Genomic DNA, 19,951 nt, shown 5'->3' on the forward strand with positions numbered 1-19,951 from the left:
CCACTGTATTTTAACCTCCTCCTTTTCCCTGCACTCAGCAGCCTGCCCAGCCAGCTCATTCTCATCTAGCTTCATTGCAGAGACTATCAGTCCCTTCTTTTCTTCCCATTCACTTTTAATGATTTCCTTGAGCTTGAATGTATCTTCCTGCCTTTCTGTTACTGGGTGGTAACTGCACTGGCTGGATTTTGATACATGAAGTTTTATTGCAGTCAATGCTTTTTGCAGTCCCTTTCCAGTTCAGTGAATTCAAGTCAGTCAATGTATCCTCTCTTCGCCATACTTTAAACAAAAGTAAAGCCAAAGAAACCGTTGACTCAGGCTGAGAAAAGAGTCACAGAGACTTAAAGGAAATGGATGATAAAATTGCTGCTGAGAAGGAAAAACAACAAACACAACAGTAGAATATTCAAAGCTAGGTATAAAAATATGCAATTGGAAAGAATTTTATTTCCATTTTAAACTATTTTGCATGATCCACTAAAGGGAATCTGCTATCTCCCTCCTTGTTACAGGAAATATGACTTCTGCGTGGGAAAACAATACAAAACAAAACAAAACAATGTAAGTGTTTGCAGCTGGCATTTTGGTCAGCACAGTGCGAACACCAGAGAAATGGGTGATTGGAATCAGCATGAATTTCAGAGTTGGCTAAGTAATGAAGCATTGATACAAAATATATAAGCAGACAACAGCCTTGAAGTACAAGAGTACCAGTTTACAATCTGAATGTGCAGGTGTGCTCGGGCTTTTGGTAGAACTTTAACTGCATTACAGGAGTATTTCAACTTCTACAGTTAACAAAAGTAAATGGTACGTACCAGGATGTGTCTGGAACTGTGCCCAGAAGGCAAGGCAACGGAGTGACACGTTGTCATGACACTATAAAATGTTATGGAAATCCCTATTAACATTTAAAATGAAGAACTGCAGGAGGCAGAAGGCAGTCAGAAATGATAAAACAGCTCTGTTTCCTCGGCACACAAGTGCACACTGATACAGACTGCTCTGTGCCTAGCAGTCCTGATTGTTACTCACTGGGCTGTTAACATTTTGGAACAATCTAAGTTGATCAACTCTCAAAAGCAGTTGTTAGGGATCAGATAGGATCAACAGGAGACAGGGCAAAATCAAGACTACAACGCAATCCCAAGGTTAGCCAGGAAACAAGGCCAGAGGCAGGGCTGGCAGCAGGCACACCTAACCCATAATTCAGGCAGATACCAAGGGCCTAGGCTGGAGCTCCTTGGCCCATAGGCAGGGAGTGTAGGTGGAGGCTCAGGGTGCCCTCAGGGCCCTGACATTCCTTGTCAGGCAATAACTGCCCACAGTCTCCCAATCCTCTACTTAAATTTGCTTCACACCGTACGCCAACTCTCCCTTCTTCCAAGCACTGGCTGTATCCTAATACCAAACTTACTTCCTGATTTCATTTGTTTTTTTCGTGCCTTTCTTCATCCATCTCATTCTGGTAGCCTTTGGCCCTGTCTGTTTGCAGCATGTTTGCAGAGACTGTACTCACCAGATCCCCATGTTTCTACTGTATCCATCTTCCAAACTCGTTTTCACTTCTCCCTGAGTGTGTCCTCAACAGGCTGTACAATTCTCAGCACAAGCTTATGTTGCTCAAGTTCCATGAGTCTCTGGAAGATAGCAGTGAAGATTTTTAGGAGGTTAAACAAAATTTTGGAAGGTTATTTATGTCTAGATATTATATCTTTTGGTCAATGACCCAGACTCAGTGATGCTCTGCCATGCCCATACGTGCCTGCTTTGAGAGCAACACAAACATGTGCCACTCTCCCAACACATCCATTCCAGATGAATAATCTGAGAACGGTTGCTGCTGCCTCAGAGCTTCTTGCCATTTCTAGCCACTATAAGCAACAAATAAGTAAATATATGGTGAATGGTGTTTGGCCTCCTTTTATTATGTCATGCTGACTTAAAGCTGCTGCAGGGGGGAAAAAGGTTGATTCACTAAAATCTGGTTCTGATCGTTGTTTGCTTTGCTGTTTACAGTGAAGTTAATCCTGATTTAAACAATTATAATAGGGAGTGACTGTCCTAGTAACTTGCCTGTTCTCATGCATTGATCATTTCCACGCTGTGTTCATGTAAAACATAATTTAACTTACTTACACATTAAAAATGCATATTGGACAAAAAAAAAAAAAAGTGTAGAAAATGTAAGAAAAGAGAGACTAGCCCCAGAGGATATCACAGACAGTACCAGACCAATGGCCTCCAAGACTGGCTGAAATAGTGATTGGTGTGAACTAGCCTTATGGTGCTAGATCTGTTCCTCTGCAGTTTTCAGAGCCTGAGCACTTGGGTGGCACCTTAAAGTGTCTAACTCTCTAAAGTGCGAGTAAACACCTGTAAAACCTCAAGGAGCAGCACAGTTTCTAGGATGAGATGTCTCTGTCAAGGTGAGAGAAGGCCAGCCCAGGAGGAGTGGGAAGCTTTGCTGGAGTGTGAGCCGCTGATGCTCGGTTCCCACTCTTCTGGAAGCAAAGTGAGCACACAGAGGGATCTATAGCCCCCAAATGGGATAAACAGCACAAGGGTCCCCAAGGTGTCTTTGTATCACCCTTAGCTCCCACACAGTTTTCTGACAGGACCTCCCCAGCTCCCTTTCGGGTGCCACCTTCCCTAAGCACTACTCTCACCAGCACAAGCGGCCCTTGGGCCCTGTGTGCTCTTCTGGCACAAGCCAGTGGGAGCAATGACTCTGCCTTCCTGGGGGTCTCAGCTGCAGACACGTGGCCGAGCATCCCAGCAACGAGACAAAGGACAGCAGCCCCCTCGTGGTCCAGATTCCCCTTTTTTTTGTAGCTAAATCCTGGGCTGGTCCTCACCTTCACTCTACCTTCTGGTTAAAAATATCTGACCTTGTGAAACTTCCCAGCTCTCTCTGGGCTGTCCCTCCCTGCCCTGTGAAACACCCATTGAGGTCTGCTGAGAACCAGGCAGCTTTGTCTGCTTCCACGTGTGCCTGCCCTCGACCTGACGGCCCCTGCTACTGGCTCCCCCTAATTTTAATCTTCTCCCCCAGCTTGATAACCTATTTTCTTGTGCCTACAAGGACACACAGACTCACTTTTCATTGTCTGCTGGAACACCTGCAGGGGGTGGGGGGCACAGTGTGTGCTCACTCCCCCAGCCAAGGGCTGCTCTCTGTTTCCAGTGATGGGTTTTGTTCTCCTGGGAGCAACTGGAGGGACTGCCTGCAGTGCCCACATGTCCCTCTGCGTCTGCTGTTCGTGAGGGGTCGGGGGATGCCGGAATATTGGGAATTTTAAGTCAGAAAGTGATAAAGTAAATCAGCGCTCCCCCACGGCAACAAAATGCTCTCACGCAGAAGCTGATGGGCTCCGGGCCCTGCACGCAGGGGTCTGTCCTGGGGTGGGAAGCGCGGCCGCCGGCAACCCCGAGGCGTGAGCTGCGCCAGCCGATGCTATTTCTGCCGAGGTCTCCTGGACAGGGGCAGGGCCGAGGGGTGAAAAACCCGCAATGGAGCTTTTTAACCGCTCATGATGATGGCTTTAATTACCCACCACCTAGAACTGCCGTTAGAGCTATGAAATTGTAAAAGCCGGGCGGTTAAGCGCAGGTCGTGGTACCCGAGTCGGCAGCGGTGGCAGCAGCCGCGCAGAGCCCCGCGGATCACCGCAGAGCCCCGGGGACCCCCGCAGAGCTGCTCCCTGAGCCCGGCAGCGCCTCGGCTCCCCGGGGAGCCCCCTCCGCCCCGGGAGCCGGGCCCCCACTGCGGGCTCCCCAGCCCCCTCCCCGAGTTTTCAGGTGCCCCCAGCCGCCCGATAAATGTTTGGAGCAGGGTTTCGATACCCGTTGATGCCCCGCGGCCGCCAGAGCCGCTCGCACAACCCGCCCTTGGCAGAGCACGACGTGAAGCCAGCTCCGCTGCTGCCCTGAATGGGAGCGTAATTCCCACGGCCGGCTGGCTCAGATATTTGGCACGGGTCCTCCTCACGGCTGGGCGCTGGCTCCCCCGTTCCTCTGCGCTGCTCTTGGGGAACGGCTGAGCCCGGCCAGCGGGGGCTGCCGGGACGGGGGTTGCCGGGACGGGGGCTGCTGCTCCCCGGCCGCCCCCCAGGCTCCGAACTGCCGCAGGCGCTGCGAGCCGCGGGCAGCACCCCGAACCCCGTCCCCGCCGCGCCGCCGGGCTGAATGGAGCGGGGCCGGGCGGGACGCGCGCCGTGGGAACGACGGCCGATGAATGACGAGGAACCACTGAATGAATGAACGGGGGCGGGAGGGCCGGGCGCCGCGGGGGGGCGCTGTGACGACGCCGCCCGGCAGCCCCCGGCCGCGCACGTGTGTGAGTGGGCGGGGCCGGGCGGGGCGGGGCGGGGCCGGGCGGGGCTGGCGCTCTGAAAGCTTCCCGCCGGGGTACGCGGCTGTTTAGCGGCAGTTTCCCGCCACCACCGTTCCCGCGATCTGCGCGGAGCCCCCGGCGGGAGGGAGCCGACCCCGCGCGGCCCGGCCCGGCCCCGGGGCAGGATGCGAGCGAACGGCTCCGTCCTGAACGGCTCCGTCCTGCCGCGGGACCCGCCGGCCGAGGACGTCCCGCGCCGCCCGCCCTGGGTCACCTCCACCTTGGCCGCCATCCTCATCTTCACCATCGTGGTGGACCTGCTGGGGAACCTGCTGGTCGTCCTCTCCGTGTACCGCAACAAGAAGCTGCGGAACGCAGGTAAGCGTCGCCGGGGCGACGAGCTGGCTCCGGGAGCTCCTCGGGCTCCCCCCGCGCTGCGGTGGCGGAGTGGCTGTGGGTATTTTTAGCGCCCGCCGCCGCCTCGTGGTGCTATTCTTAGCTCCCACCTCGGGAGGGAGGAAGAAGGGAGTCTCCGAGGGTGGCATTTAGAGCGGTGTTAGGGGTGCTGCTGGGGCACGGTGCGACTCCGCGTGATGGGTGCTGGGCTTTTGGGTGAGCTGCTCTCAGGTAGAGAAAGGTCTCAGGTGATGAATACCTGCGGTGAGAGCTTCAGAGCCAGCCGCATGTTAAATTATAGATGCTGCAGGATTCAGAATAAAAAGATACTTGTTTCACTTGCTTTGTTCATCTCCTCCTTGCTATTTCTTTTGGGACCTGGAGACAGCTTGGGGTACATCCTTAATCTGTAGTTTTGATGGGATAAATTCTGCAATGGTCTGTGTTGAGTAAATCCCTTTTAGCTCATGTGCTATTGCTCTGACAGGCAGTAACTTCCTCAGATTCATTCAGCTTTATCACGGCAGGCCAGCTGCTGTGCACGTGTACCGAATCTGTGCAGTCAGCCCTGTGCGTCTTTCATTGAGAGGACACAGGAGTATGTGAGGGGAGCTGTGCTGTTAATGAAAGCAGAATCTCACTCCGTAGCAATTGAGATACTAGTTTTGCTTTTTTTTATGACTAGCTGCCAGGTTCTTTGTTATAACTTTGCTAAATTTAGTAGCTAGTGGTTTAAAATTCGTCTGAGGGGGAACTTGATCCCTGGCTTTGCTGTAAGCTGGCACAGTGAAGGTAGCTGATGTTGGACTCTGGCAACCAGTGGCATGCTTTCTGAGGTTAAGTCAGGTAATTCAAGTAGATGGTAGACAGTTTTATTCAGCCATCGTGGAATACCAGAGCACAGTATCAAAATGAAGACGGTCGGACTTTTCCTGATGCCATTGATCTAAATCCCTAAAGCTGTGTCTTCTTGCTTTCATTGACAGAAGTTACTTTCACTAGAGCTGGCAGTACTACAGTGTGCAATACTATATGGTCGAGATGAGAATCGGCCTCTAAAACATCAAGGCAGCACTTGACTAACTTTGTTTCTTGTGAGATGCTCTAATGGAGAGAGGGTTGAGATGGCCATGTTACTGAGGTTATTCCAGGGAAAAGGGGTAATATTCTCCTCCCCCTTAATACAGACAATACAGACATATGTCAGTGCTTCGGGGGGTGGGGGGGGGGGTTGCACTGCAGACACTTCTGGTAATGAGCCTGAAATAAGTACGGTGCCTATTTTCTGGAAATGTAACACTCTTGTGTGCATATTCAGTACTGTACATTTCACAATATCCCTCTTGAATCAAGACACATGCTTGCTTGTTCACTCCTACTGTATTTCTCATTCTTGCCTTTTCTGTCACAGTGAACTGCAGCAAACCGGCAACAGTTATCTCCTACAGCTAGGGGAACAGAACATTTTCCTGAACATGTTATTTTAGCCTGGAATATGAACTAGATACTTTTCTACAATTTGAAATGAAGGATTATAGGAAACAACTAGATACTTGGTATATGATAGGAAATTGTTTATAGCCTACTATAGGGGAAAAATAAGTAGGAAAAGTAAGTTTTAAGCTTCCTGATGAGGCAGATTAAAAATTCTTTTCCTCAAAGGAAAGATTCATAGTACATAGATAAAATGAAACTCTGGGAAGAAAATAAGCCTCAAAAAGGTGTGCAGGCTGTTCATGACTAATCTGGTAAAACCCCATATCTGGGCATAACTACACCTATGTGAACACTACTATTAACTTGGCATTGAATTAAGGAAGGCTTACTCAGGTGAGTAAACTTAAGACTAAGTCTAACTAGTTAGAAAACACTGGCCTAATATTTATTGAATAGGAAGAGTTTCCTAACTTTTCATACTAATTCAGGTTATTCAGCAAGAGAGAACATTGCAAATACAAATTGTTTAAATCAGATTTACATATCTTGCTGGTTATAAAGACAGTTACAGCTTTTTACAGAGCTATAATAGAAACTTCTGATTTTTACAACAGCCTATGTTAAGTCTTTTGCTGGCACACTTACTGAGGAAAAAAGGACACAGGATGAAAATTCCACTGGAAAAAGGTCAGGGAGGAACAGAAGATACCTCCTGAAGAAAATGTCATTGAAGACTTTTCCTTTTGCAAGAAAGGACTAACAGAAATGAGGAATACTTATACTTTGCCAAAAAGGTGGATTTGGTGGGGGAATACATCTTGCATCTCTGTCCCACTCTATTATATACATATTTTGGAAGATTACTACAAATTGAACCAGTGGACTTATGATTAAAAAAATGCACTGGGGAATAGTAGGAAGGCCTAGAAAAACCTGCTCAACAAGTGCAACCTTCTTGACAGTCAGAAGGTTAGTAAAAGACACTGATCAAAACAGAGGAGTCAGTATCAAAGAAGTTTGTCTCAGCAAGCGAGGAGTTTCTGATACTACAGACTCCTTCATAGTCACAAGCATGGCTTCAGTAGATGCTCTTCTAGACACAGAAGCTGATGATGCAACTGGTAGGATCCTCTTTTATTTAATGTACTTGACTTATAAGTTTCACAGTTCTGGTCTGTTTCTTTAATTGTAACTTTGTAATCTAACAAGCACCTGACACCAATTCAGTCCTGATGGGAACAGTTGTGATTTAATGCTGGACTGAATTTGGTTTATTATGTCTGATCTCTTAACTTTGAAAGAAATTTCAAGAGGAACATTCAAGGCATAAGGATTCTAGTGCCCATATCTTGGCAGTATGTTCATGGAACTTTAAAATTATGTGCTTTCTTTAATAATTCATTTGGAAAAGAATGAGGATAGCTCATTTGCAAGTTTGCTGTAAATCATCTTAATATTAGCAATGTAAAATGAAACATTCATAGATAAGAAATAAGGTCATTCAACAAATTCTACCCTGAGATATGGAATAGCCAGCTTTAGGAAAGGTAGATTAAAGAAATACTAGTAGTTTTTGCGATAAGTGAAATTTTTATTTGAAACTCTCAGCACTGGAGTTAAACGACTCAGAAAAATGAGAAGAGATTATTCCAAGTGGTTTATATAGGATTGTACAGATTCCTATCAGTGACTGCTAGTATCCTTATGCCTTTGATGTTAACCATACCAAGAAAAACAATGCATCAAGAATAAGGTGAAGGAGCAGTTCTAAGTCTTTGACTCTGAAGATTAGTGTAAAGCTTAGTATGTTAAAATGTCAATGTTTTCGCCATGGGGGGCTTGGGTATGCAGTAATTAAAGGACTGGGTCATTCTTAAGGTCAATGAAGAAAGTTCAAGTGCTACTGTCCCTCTTGTTCTTCTTTCTATTCCTTTTGAAACTGGTCTCTTGGTCCAGTGGGTTGCCTTTTCCTGGGTATTTTTGTACTAAGGTCCAACTGTGCCCTGATTACCCCTCCAGCAAAGTTCTGTGACAGAAGGGAGCCTCCAGCAGGCAAGAAGCTAGCTCCAGTAGTTTCACCCTGACTCTTCTGTGTCTGTCTTGTTGGCTAACACTTGACAAAAGCTGGATATTACAGGGATTGGTGCCAAGCTGATAACTAGCACCTACTGCATCGGGCAAAAGCTGCATTCACACCCCACCCTCCTTCTCAGCCATCCCTGTTCTGTGCTAGATGTAGCTGGCTTTTCCCAGTTTTCTATGTTATTGGCACAAATATTTTGTTGCTAAAACTCTAGCTTCTGGTACTGTTGAAGAAGACAGAGCAAGTCTGATGTTGCTGAGGCCCCAGGGCCCTAGAAAACCGATATGTAGCTAACTCACTAGGACTGCACACATGCTTAATCTGAAGTGTTAACTACTTGGCCAAATGAAAAGGAAGAAACCAATGTTTGCACCTGAGGCAGATTTAGCATGCATTAGGTCCAAACAGGTCTGTAAAGGAAGCTGAGTGCTCAAAGAAATTATGAGCTTGAATTATCTATGACTGAGTCACTGGTGGAAGAACTAAGGAACACAGCTGCTTTGTACTATTTTTCAAAAAACAGTAATTGCTAAATAGTACAGCCATCCCAGAACTGGGGAGTGCGATCCATCAGTAAGAATATTTTGGAGGCTTTCCAAATTGGCTTTGTTTTAAATGTATGTACTCTGAGCAGTGTAAGAATCTGCCTGAAGAGTTTTCTCAGTGCATTTTCTCAAGTATGATTTTTCTGCTTACACTTGGAACCAACTTTTGATAATCACATTGGAGATCTCATTGAACTTTTCAGAATGACTGTTCTTGATGTTTTTAGTGTTCAGACAATTTTAGTAGAGTAATGGTATTTAATAAATGAAATTCCTGTTGTAAATCCAGACTAATGTAATCATTGTTCTTGTTACAGGTGATCCTTGGACTTCTTTTTGTGTCCAGAGAGAATGGGTAGCCTGACAAATACTTGACTCAAGGGAGATAACTAACAGAAGATCAAGTTGTAGCACAAATTCAGGGCTCTGATGAAAGCTGAGATGTTGATGGCATTATTTCAGACATAACTTCAGGTATTAAAAATGGTAAGCTGATTGGGAGAGGGGAAAATGTCTAGAGGAGATGCTGAACTTGGACAACTGAACAGAACTGAGTATAAAAACTTGGTTTAAATAAAGCTGTTCCAAAGACTGGTTTTGATGAATAATTTACTGAATTGAGGGTTTTTCTGAAAACTACTTAAATGACATTGTCCTGTCAGTGAACAACAATAGATAAGTATTTCAAATAACATTCCATTCTTACTAATATGTCTGCCAAATTCAGCTATTTATGCCTTCTGCAAGTTTCTGCCTCTTGAAGTTTTTCACAGCAGTGCTTCTAGTTTGCTGCCAGCAGAGAACAGTATCTACATATTATACTGTTTGCTGTCTCTTTTGGTTGTTCTTGGAGTGGTTCTCCCTTTTCTCATTAAGATGGTTTTTCATCTTTAATCTTTTAGCAATTTCTGATCTGCTTCTACTCTCATCCTTTTTCTATTTCTTTTTACATTACTTTCCTATCCTGCTGTGGATGCTTCTTGTGTTTCTAGCAAATGACATAAGCAGCAAGTCTAGTTTAGTGACAAGTACTACCAACAGTGGGCATCCAATGGTATAGGACAATGTCCAACCCATTTGTATAATGCTTGCTTTCCTAGGGCAATAACAATTGCTATAGCAGGGTTAACTCAGTGCTGTGCATTAGTCTAATTTCACAACCTCAAGAACCTTGCCACCCTTGCTCTTGGCAGTTTTTCTTGTCATATCAGTGAGCTGCTTCAAATTCCACATTAATTTTGCACTCCTGAGTAATGATTGCCAAGCTCTGTTTCAGGAGGATGAGTTACTAAGAATTCTTCAGGTTAAGAGAACATTGCTAATGTTTTAATGTCTTATTTAATGAGCAAGTATTTAATGTGTAGTTAAAAATGCTCAAGATTGTAATAAATGCTGCTATTAGAAGTGCTCTTTCAAAATCTATCCCTCAAAGTCAGAGGCAGTATTGCAGCTGAGTAGGATAATCCAGGTTCCTACCTTACATGTCAAAATAAAGGTCACACCTATCTGTTCCTCCCATAGTTTTGAGGATCGATATGATATAAAAGAACAAAACCTTAATGATAACCTTAAATTCAGATGGTAAGAATGTTGCATGTTTTAACCTTGTACTTTTCAAGTTGATCAGAAACTAAGGTGTAATCAGCAAGTCTGTTTAACTCTTTAAACAGTGACTTCTGTTACTTCTAACTAGCTTTGTAGTCATGACCAATAAGTGTACAAAGGCTTGTCCTATATTTTTAAACAGTATTCACTGATATCCGTAAAGAGAAGGCCAACTTGTATCCCTTCCTTGAAGAAACACCTTGCACAAGAAGTAAAATATTCCTAGCTCATTTGCTTCACTTTATAAATGACCTAATAATATACCAGGTCATGTATCTAATTCTAGAAGATATTTATTACTTTATTGATGATCAAACTTGTAATGAAATTATCTTATAGTCCCATTATAGTACCATACTTGAATTAGGCATTTTCTCGTATGGAGAACTTGATCTCTTCCATTGCTACAGTTGTAAAAAACTCCTTTAACACTTTGCTTGTTCTTTACTCTCCCCTGACTCCTAAGGTCCCACGTCTAAAACAGAATAATTTCAAACCCTGCTGTGCATAAGTAAGTATTGAAATTTTCAATTCAAATGCTAAGTAGTGGGAAAGGTATGTGGATGGCTTCTATTTTTGTCTACACCCTTAGATAGCCTTTTAGCTACCTTTTGTGTTGTTTGGGAAGGATATATACCTTTCCATTTAGGCCTACAGAAACCCCATTCTGTGTGATGTACGCTTCACATGGATCATTTTCCTCCAATGTGATGCTGAAATACAAGCTCTGTCTTATCACCTTAACTTTGTTTTTTGATGTGCAGATACAAGGCTAGCAAAACTAATTCTCTTTGAAGGAGAGGCAGCCTGCCCCTGTGCTGACAGTGGTCAGCTCCTCCCTTGTTGCTTGGTATTGTGAGGTCAAGTGATAACATTGTTTTTGTTAGGCCACTTCAGCTGAACCTGAGTATCAGCTTAGTGCAACAGTCAGTACTATGTTAGTTGCCTAGGGAAGACAGCCAATTCTGTAGCCATTGGCCAAAGGCACGAATGGGCACAAGTACAGGGATTATCCTTGAAAACTGGTATCCAGTCACAGCCCAGAGAAGTTCTAGAAGCGTGCAATATCTACTGGGGGAAGCATCATGATCTTTCTCCCCATATCAGTAGCTATGGATTTCATTTGATGTATACCTCCTCACCAGAGTGAGTTTTCTGCTCCTTAGCCTTGATTCTTAAGGACTTGTTCTTCCTGTGTTGGGGAGCGAAGAAGGGATTTCATTCTTGGGTATGAAAGTGCTCTTAGCTCAATACAGGCATGGTATGGACAACTTCATTTTAGAGCCCTTGAAAGCAAGGTACCTTTTTGCATGAATTTCCCTCACTTTATTAGTATCACAAAGCCACTTGTGAAGAATTAGTGCCTTTTCTATGAGTGCTGAAGGAGAATAATTTGTTTCTTGAGTAACAGCATCCACAGACTTATTTTGAAGTTATCTTGAAGGACTGGATATTGTTGAAAATTTGGGAGGTACATTTTATGAAGAATTAATGTCTCCATATATGTGAATGAACTGGATATTTCAGTGGTTTATTTCATTTTGGATGAAGAACTAATGGCCTATAAATAAAATCATTTTTTATTAATGGTTTGTGTATTTTGCATTCATATGTTGTCTTTTTTAATGTAAATAATTACTAATTGTCTCCAGATATCTCTGGCTGTATAATTCTGGGGTCTACCTTCTGTAGTTTGAGTATTTATCTGACATGCAGGTTTGCATAATTTTAATTTCTTACGAGATTAAAGTTTTTCCTCATTTCTGTGCCATATTAAATCTCCAAACCTTTCCCAAATTCAGGTTATTGAATCAGTTCTTACTTAGAACAAGGGATTAAAAGGGAACTTCTAGACTATCAAGTCCAATTTCTAGGTGTACTAGACATTCATATAAACTCTTTCAGAGTCAGTTCTCACCTTAAGTTATAGCTTTTTTATTCCCTTGCAAGAAGGGTGCTTTCAATAACTGAAATGTTTTTTTTTGTGTAAATGTATCATGCTTACTAAATGTACTGTGCTTAATATTTAACATCTCTTCCAGTAATAAAGGGTGAGAAAAACAGCTCTTGACTCTTTAACTTTCTAGCCCAAGTCAAATATCAAATTCTATTTGTCTCTTGGCAAAGTAACCTCTCCCCTTCTGTGAGAGCACTGCCCCCAGGCATGCGTCTCATCTCCAGAATATACCTTCCCTAAAAGCAAAATGCTTGTTGTACTGAAATCAACTAGCAAACCTTTTACCATGGTCATTACCAGCCTCCTCTCACTACTTTGGCTGCAATACTTGCCAAGGGATAAGAAGGCTGCAATACTGTTAAGTCTTAAACCTGAAGTGCTGTAAGCAGTGAAGTCTTTTGCATAACTTCCCTTCCTATACCTGGCCTCAAACCAAAAGCCGAAGATGCATGTTCACCTCTGTTCTCTGTGGTAAGCTGACTACCTTTAATTTTTTTAAATGTTACCTTTAGGTATGTTCTCTAGTGAAATTCTTAATACAGAGATTCGTTAAATGTTTTAAGAACCATGGGGTCAGAAGGGGATTTTTGTTTGGTTGCCAATTTCCTTGTGATAAAGGTGATTACAAATCAGGGTCACTGTACTCTTAAGTGCCTGACTTTTGTATAGCCTGACGTGGGTGCATGATGTGAAGCTAGTTGCAATTTCATGTATAGTTGGTATGTAGGCTATGGAGTCTGATAATTGGTACTTCAAGAAGCCCTCTGGGAATAAAGAAAACACAAAAGGCTATCTACTACCACAATACTGTACTCTCCTATTTTCCTCAAATGGATTTTGTTACTGAGGTCAAGGACAGTTTGCTTGTACTAGAGTTGTCTGGTCAGATCACATCATTCTATTCTTGATATTTTGTCCCCTGCTTTCTAAATACTCATCATTCTTTAACACATTCATTAAGCAGAATACACTTTAAAATTTGGGCTTTGCCTTATTGTACAGATTGGTGGTTCTGTTGCTGTTTATATCAATACTTGATATTCCTTTGGAAGTTTCTTATCATTGTGACTATCTCTAACCAGTACCTTTTCAGTTCTCCCCTTTCCTTTTATCCTAATTTAAGGAACCCCACTGTTGAGAACCTCTGCAGTGTATCATAAACCCACCTTATTCTCCCTTCCTGATGCTGAAGCATGTTTCAGCACCTGTTGATAATTTCTTGGGATTGGCTTTTTCTACTGGGGATATATAGAATTGTTATATAAAGCTTACGTAAGTCCTATGGTTCTTTACCATGCTGCACAAGGTACTTGTACAAAAGATAGTTCCATTTTATGGTATACTTGTTTCATGCATTTGCAGAAATGTATTTAGCAGCATTTCCTCTAATTACTTGTATTTTTACAGAAGTTACATTTTCATTTTCCTTTTTCTAGTGCTGTAGTATCCCCGGCATATAACTCATTTGTTTATTGCTTGTGAATATATACACTGTCTCTACAAATATGGATCTCATATACAGGAGGCTAATATTCAGCATGTCTGACAGGAAGACAGCACTGTTTTCCTTTCTTTCCTTCACCTAGACACAGGTGGTGACTATAAATAGTATAAATTAGAACAATTTCAATGTTTCTGTAATTCATGCTTACTGAAATGGGTCCACAGGGATTTTTTATATTGCTGAGTGCCACTTGAATACAGTTTTCACTGGCCAAGCTTATTCTAACTATTCTGCATGTAACCATTATGGATAATAGTTAACACAGTGATCCCCATCTGTCAGGGTACACTGGATTTTTGTCTCTGTATACAGAAGACAGTAGAACCAAATTTGTCTTAAATGCAAATTTGTTTAAAATAGTTTTAGTGAAATACCTAAAGTAGAGTTCAAAATGCAGTCATATTTTCTTCTACTTCCTTGCAGCAAAGGTTTTCAAACATGTCTTGAATTACTTGGGCAAATTAATGGAGATTTTTTTTTGCAGTTTCTCCTAGAAAACTGTTTATACTACTTCTGTTTTTCTCAGCACTTTTTCTTGTACCCTTTTCTCCTGCCCATTCAGTGTACCCTGCTACAAGGAATTTCTGCAGTGCCTAATAATGTCAATTATGAACATTTTGTTGGTTGCTGGAAACCTGCCTCGGTTTTCCTTGTTTGTGTGGTATAAATATCTTGTTCATAGATGCCCTCCTCAACAGCATTTTGTCTGCCTAGCATACCCACTTTTGTTCTGTTATTTTTGGATGCACCTAGGAATTTGTTTTGCTTCTGTTCATTGTATGTTTGCACTTAAGAATATTAGCACTCTAAAAGGGCGTTGAGTACTTCCTTTGCAATTATTCCTGGTAAGAATTTCTAATGAATACTTCATGACAATCTAATACAGTTGTGCGAAGCTTGCACTTGATCCCTGTTAATACTGCTAGCAGTGATCTAGATCATGCCCTGAAGATATGGCTAACTCTGACACATGTAAGTGCAGGGGTACGAATGCATAAGAAAGGCAAATAAGCTACGTGAAACCATTCCAGTGGAGACAATTTGCAGTCTGTTGATAGTGTTTGTACTGGGGTATCCCAATTGTCACAGCAGTAACCCACCCCATCATTGTAAGCTTTTATAGCAGGTCTTCCCTATACTTTCCTCAAGCTTTTACAGTGGCAGAGCTTTGCTACCAGAATGCTGACTAGCAGCAGGCTGCCTGAGCACTTCTTTCTTGTGCAAAGATCACTGCTTTGATGGTAGTCTATGAAGTTAACTGATTTCTAAGATCTGCTTATATTCAGAGATTCATGTTATCTTCTGTATCCATATTTATTCAGAAAACTTCAGATCAGATTCAAGTCTCACAAAGATGAGTCACACTTTCTGTATTTTGTCTAGTCATCACAAGGAATGGTCAACAATTCAATGTTTGCATACTTTACTCAAAAACAAGAAACTTGTTTGCCTTGCAAACAAATCTCCAAATCATGAATGTGTTCATGTTTCTTTGTCTCCTCAAACCAAAGAAACAGAATTTCCAGTAGTAACACTGTATGGCAGCATCAGTATATGCTTAAGTTAAGCTGAAACCCATTCTGAAGATGTATTGATATGACTTTAAGAATTTATTTTGTGGTAGCATTTCTACATATTCATATGAGAAGTAGAAATGTAGTATGTGACCAATCACTTGTAGAAATACTAAAAAAAAAAGATATTTTTAGTACATCAGAATGTTACTAGAAATAAAGAACCATCTAATAATTACCTATCTGTAAACTGAAAGAATGATACCTTCAGTAGCATCTTAGTTTTTGAATACAGAGATAGGAAGACAGATGACTTGACAAGTAAGGAAAGTAGTATAACTCAAAGTTAATGTCAATTGTAGCAGGGCAATAATTAAGCAATAAGCCTAAACCCAACCTTCACTCAAAGGTTTAACTCTGGAGAGTTATTAGAAGTTAGCTATGACTCTTTGCATGTGTAACTTTGTGGTTACTTTGGGCTGGTGTCTGTCCTCCTAAAGAAGATGGTTCTCAGGATTATAACTCCACACCCCCCCAGTGATTGAAGTACTCACAGTGGATAGAAGGGGCATCACTGCGAACTTCCAGTTGTTTAAGGTGGTTTTAGCTCACAGAGCGTTGTTCAGCTAGCAGCATCAAAATAGTGCTTTTCTATCATTTTCTCATGTTTTTGATTCCTCTTGCTTCCTAGAAGAGAAATTGGACCTTTGAGAGCACAGAACATTTTGGGTTGAATTTTTTGCAGCTGGTGTTGTTTGATAAGTACCCTAATTTTGATAAGTAGCCTGACTCACTTGCTCTGAAATTAATTTACTGCCTATAATAATTATTCAGCTTTAGGTTTAGCTCCAATTTGGAGTTCAGCCACCATGCAGAACAGTATGGCTACTTCAGGGCTACCTCTGTGACTGAATATGCATGGTGCTACAGCCCATCACAATCCTTGTCATAAGGAAGCTTTCTGAAGGACCTGCTTTTTTGTCCAGGGCATCATGATTCCACCAGGCTTCTGTTGCAGCACTCCAACCATTTTAGATCACAGTATTAAGGGAATCTTCCCTATCTGACAAGGATACTGAAATGTTTTGCATGTCATACCTAAAACAAAACTGCCCATTATCCAGTATGCTCTAATGTACTGAACAATAAATGCAACTGGACATAGATTATTTTGTCACTTTCTTAGCCTTTATCTATTTGGAGTTTTTGACCATCTTTAGGTTGTTTTCCATCTCTTCAACAATAAATGGCAGCAAGCTCTCCAATGTTTTATGTGTTCCTTCAGAAGATCAGACTTAAATCTTCTATTGAAGTTCTATCAAAAGGGCATCAGTTGCCCTTTTCTTGTCTTCCAGAACCATCTTTCCAATTCTCTGTAGACTTCGTTGATTCCATATCCATCTTCAAAGTTCAGAAATGACTTTTGTCTTTCACAGTCTGTCAATGTGTTGAATAGTAAATTTCTGAGCGCATGTGGACATGTGACCTATATTTCTTGTTCTCTGGACTTTTGCTCTTAGCACTGTTTTCTTATTTGGTCCTTCTACCTGTCATGTCATTCCTTCCATGTTTATTCCTAGTCAAAGCTTATAATTCATTACATTTCTCTAGACTCCCTCATATATCTTGCTTGTCTACTTACGTCATGGTTTTCAAGCAGTCAGTGTAGAAAATAGCTAAATCCATTGGCTTCTATTGCTTTTTGCAGTCCCTAGGCATCTTTTCCTACATTTTCCACATCAAACACTACATTTTAAACCCTAGCTACAGTTAGGAAACAACTTTTAAAACTACAGTTTAGCACTTCATTTATTCTGTCTCTAAATCAAATCCTTTCAGTTTAGAAATCACTGAAATACCAGGAATGTTCAGCTATTCAGGGAATTCTTTTCTAAATAGATAAGCTTGATAGCATTTCAATTAATAAATCTCTGAAAAAGTGCAGCAAGAACATAACTTCAGTCAAAGAAAATCAAAATATCTTTTTATGGTATATAGAAAGAAACAAATTTGAACTATCTTAAATACAGTATTACTCTGCAAGTTTCTTAAAGACTTACTGTTCAGTGTTCTTTGCTTCTTGCTTTTTCAAGTTCTTGTTTGGATTATAGTCCTGAAACAAATCTGCTTAAGCTAAGCTGTTTAAAGCAGTACCTAATGCTTTGTTAATTGTCCAGACAGATTACTTATTTTAATGACTCAGCTTTGCCTTCAAGTTTTCATGGTTTCCTGGCACTGTTCTGTGAGGAGGGGCTGTAGGAAAAAGCGATTAATAAGAGCCTTGAAATTAGTCTCAGTGGAGCAAATGGTGGAATAATTTTGAACCTGCAACACATAGGCACATGAAATTCCCATTTGTTAGTTTTGTGATCAAATTGTAAATATCACAGGTTTCCTCTGTTACCAATGACTTATACAGCCAGCTACTGTTTGGGTCTAAACTGTTTTTTTTTGCCTGATACCCCATAAATTCCTTTGAGCAGCAGTAGTTCTGAAACTTACGTATTTTAAAGGAGGATATGAATCATTACAAATGTACTATGCTTTTTGAATGCCCTTAGCCCCTCAAAGAATTTCAGACACTGCACAGTTAGATTTATTTCAGTGATGGATGCATTTGTGCAGAACATGCTTAGTTTAGCATATTTGGGCTTTGCAAAAAGGAAGCTTTTCAGCTTTGGTGGTATTGTAGAACTGTGTAAGAAAAAGTATTAAGAATTTTCCTTATTCTAGACTGTTGCTTCCACTAAGGTCATCTCACTTTGGGCTTTTTTGATCCACATACTATGAAATATTCACATGCAGTATGTGAAAACATTACATATGATATGCATAATGTCAGACTACTCTATCTGAGGGAGAACTGTTGTCTCTGTTAAATGAGTATCTAAAATAATACAATATATTAGCTTCAGTCCCTTTATAAAGCTTGAGAAATACATTCCCTAAATACACTGTAGAATACTAAGTCTCTCTGAACTCCAAGCATCATATGTGACTTCTTTTTATTCTGTAGCACTCTAGAGTTGAGGCAGAAATTTATGAATTTATCTTTTGGACGAGTCACTTATTCTGAACATGGCAAATTGTGATTTTGCTTTTCACATTTGTGGCCTGTTACTTCAAATCCCGTGTCTGTACAGAGACTTGTTTGTATGGATTGTTGTATATATTCAGTAGATATATATATATTCATTTCTGACTTTCAAAATTGATAGTCTCCCTGCTTTTTTGTGAGTGGTCTTTGAGTCTGTCACTGTATGATCGTCTTGATCTTCCTGCACATTTTTTGAATTATTTTGTGTAGCCTGTAAAATTCTGAAAATGTACCTCATACGTTGCAAGAATGATAATTTTAAAACAAAGCACTTGAAGCTTTCTCCAAATAACCTTCCTTATAAATGCCATTTGTTCACAAAAGTTATTCAGATAACATGTCCAATAATCCTTCAAAAAATTGGCTTGAAAGAAAATGAACTGTGTAATTAGATGTTTCTTCATGATCATGTACTGAGGTAATTTCCTACTTAAGTTTGCACAGCTGTTTTTGGATGAGATGATACAATGAAGATAAACAATAGAATATGTTGGGTTTATTTTTTCTGGAATTGTTTCAAAGCATAGCATTTTGAGAGGCAACAATTAAGTGGGAAAGCTAATAGAGTTCATGAGACTGGAAAATGATTAGGAATAGTTAAGAAAATTAAGAAAATGAATGGCATAATAGCTCTGGGGACCTTTCAGTTCTTTAAAGATCTTATCTCCATTTACTTCTCTTTTAATGTAGGTACATCATGGAAATCATTGAATGAAATATCAGTTAATCACTAGTGAAGCGAAGTTCAAATGCTCATGTGAATTCTTTTAGATCTGTCAGTCCCTTTAACCACAATCATAGAAAAGCTGAGTTGGAAGGGACCCATGAAGATCATCAAGTCCAACCCTTGGGTTCCCAAAGGGTCACCCCCCCCCCCCCCAAAAAAAAGCAAAACAAAAAACAATGTCTAATTTACTTTCCTTGCCTTACATTGCCTAGCATCAATAAAAGTAGCTTTTGGATATTTCCATTATTTGTTGCAAATGATAGTTCAAATAATGTCTAATATTCACTAGAATGCATCTTCTCTCATTCCTTGTGCCAGTGTCTGAAGTTTGAGGTTACTTGCAAGGCTTGCCCTAAATTCTGTTTTACTAGGTGAAATAAATGTTGCCGTGTCTTCCACTTTATTTCCATATTGTTGAAATCAGAAACTTTACTGGTACTGGATGCTAATGAAAGTAGGAGGTAGCGTTAAGCTGTATTTTTCTCCTTGCCAAGACTGTTTATACCAAGGAGCTTAACATTGATTTCAAATATGTACATTTTAAAGTAATGATTAGCCCCTCAGTTTAGCAAAAAAAAACTCATTGCTGTACTTGGTGGGAAAGTCCATAGTGCTGCTTATTTACATACAGCTTTATCTCTTTTCTGGTAAGACCAGCATGTCTAATGACCACATTCAGATGACTGACTGCAGGTTATTTGTGAACGGATACATCAGAATGACTGCATTTATAGTAAGATACTTGTC

General features: G+C 41.3%; 1 protein-coding gene across 1 annotated transcript in view; it reads left to right on the top strand.

The window, feature by feature from the left end:
• The first annotated feature begins 4,416 nt into the window (after window positions 1-4,416).
• MTNR1A (melatonin receptor 1A) overlaps window positions 4,417-19,951 on the top strand; it is a 45,615-nt gene continuing 30,080 nt past the window's right edge. Inside the window, 1 exon segment of the mRNA XM_035557900.2 lies at window positions 4,417-4,717. Coding sequence (XP_035413793.1) covers window positions 4,525-4,717 — 193 coding nt within the window. The 5' untranslated portion in view covers window positions 4,417-4,524.

The sequence above is a fragment of the Cygnus atratus genome, chromosome 4, assembly GCF_013377495.2.
Source record: "Cygnus atratus isolate AKBS03 ecotype Queensland, Australia chromosome 4, CAtr_DNAZoo_HiC_assembly, whole genome shotgun sequence".
NCBI classification, from domain to species: domain Eukaryota; kingdom Metazoa; phylum Chordata; class Aves; order Anseriformes; family Anatidae; genus Cygnus; species Cygnus atratus.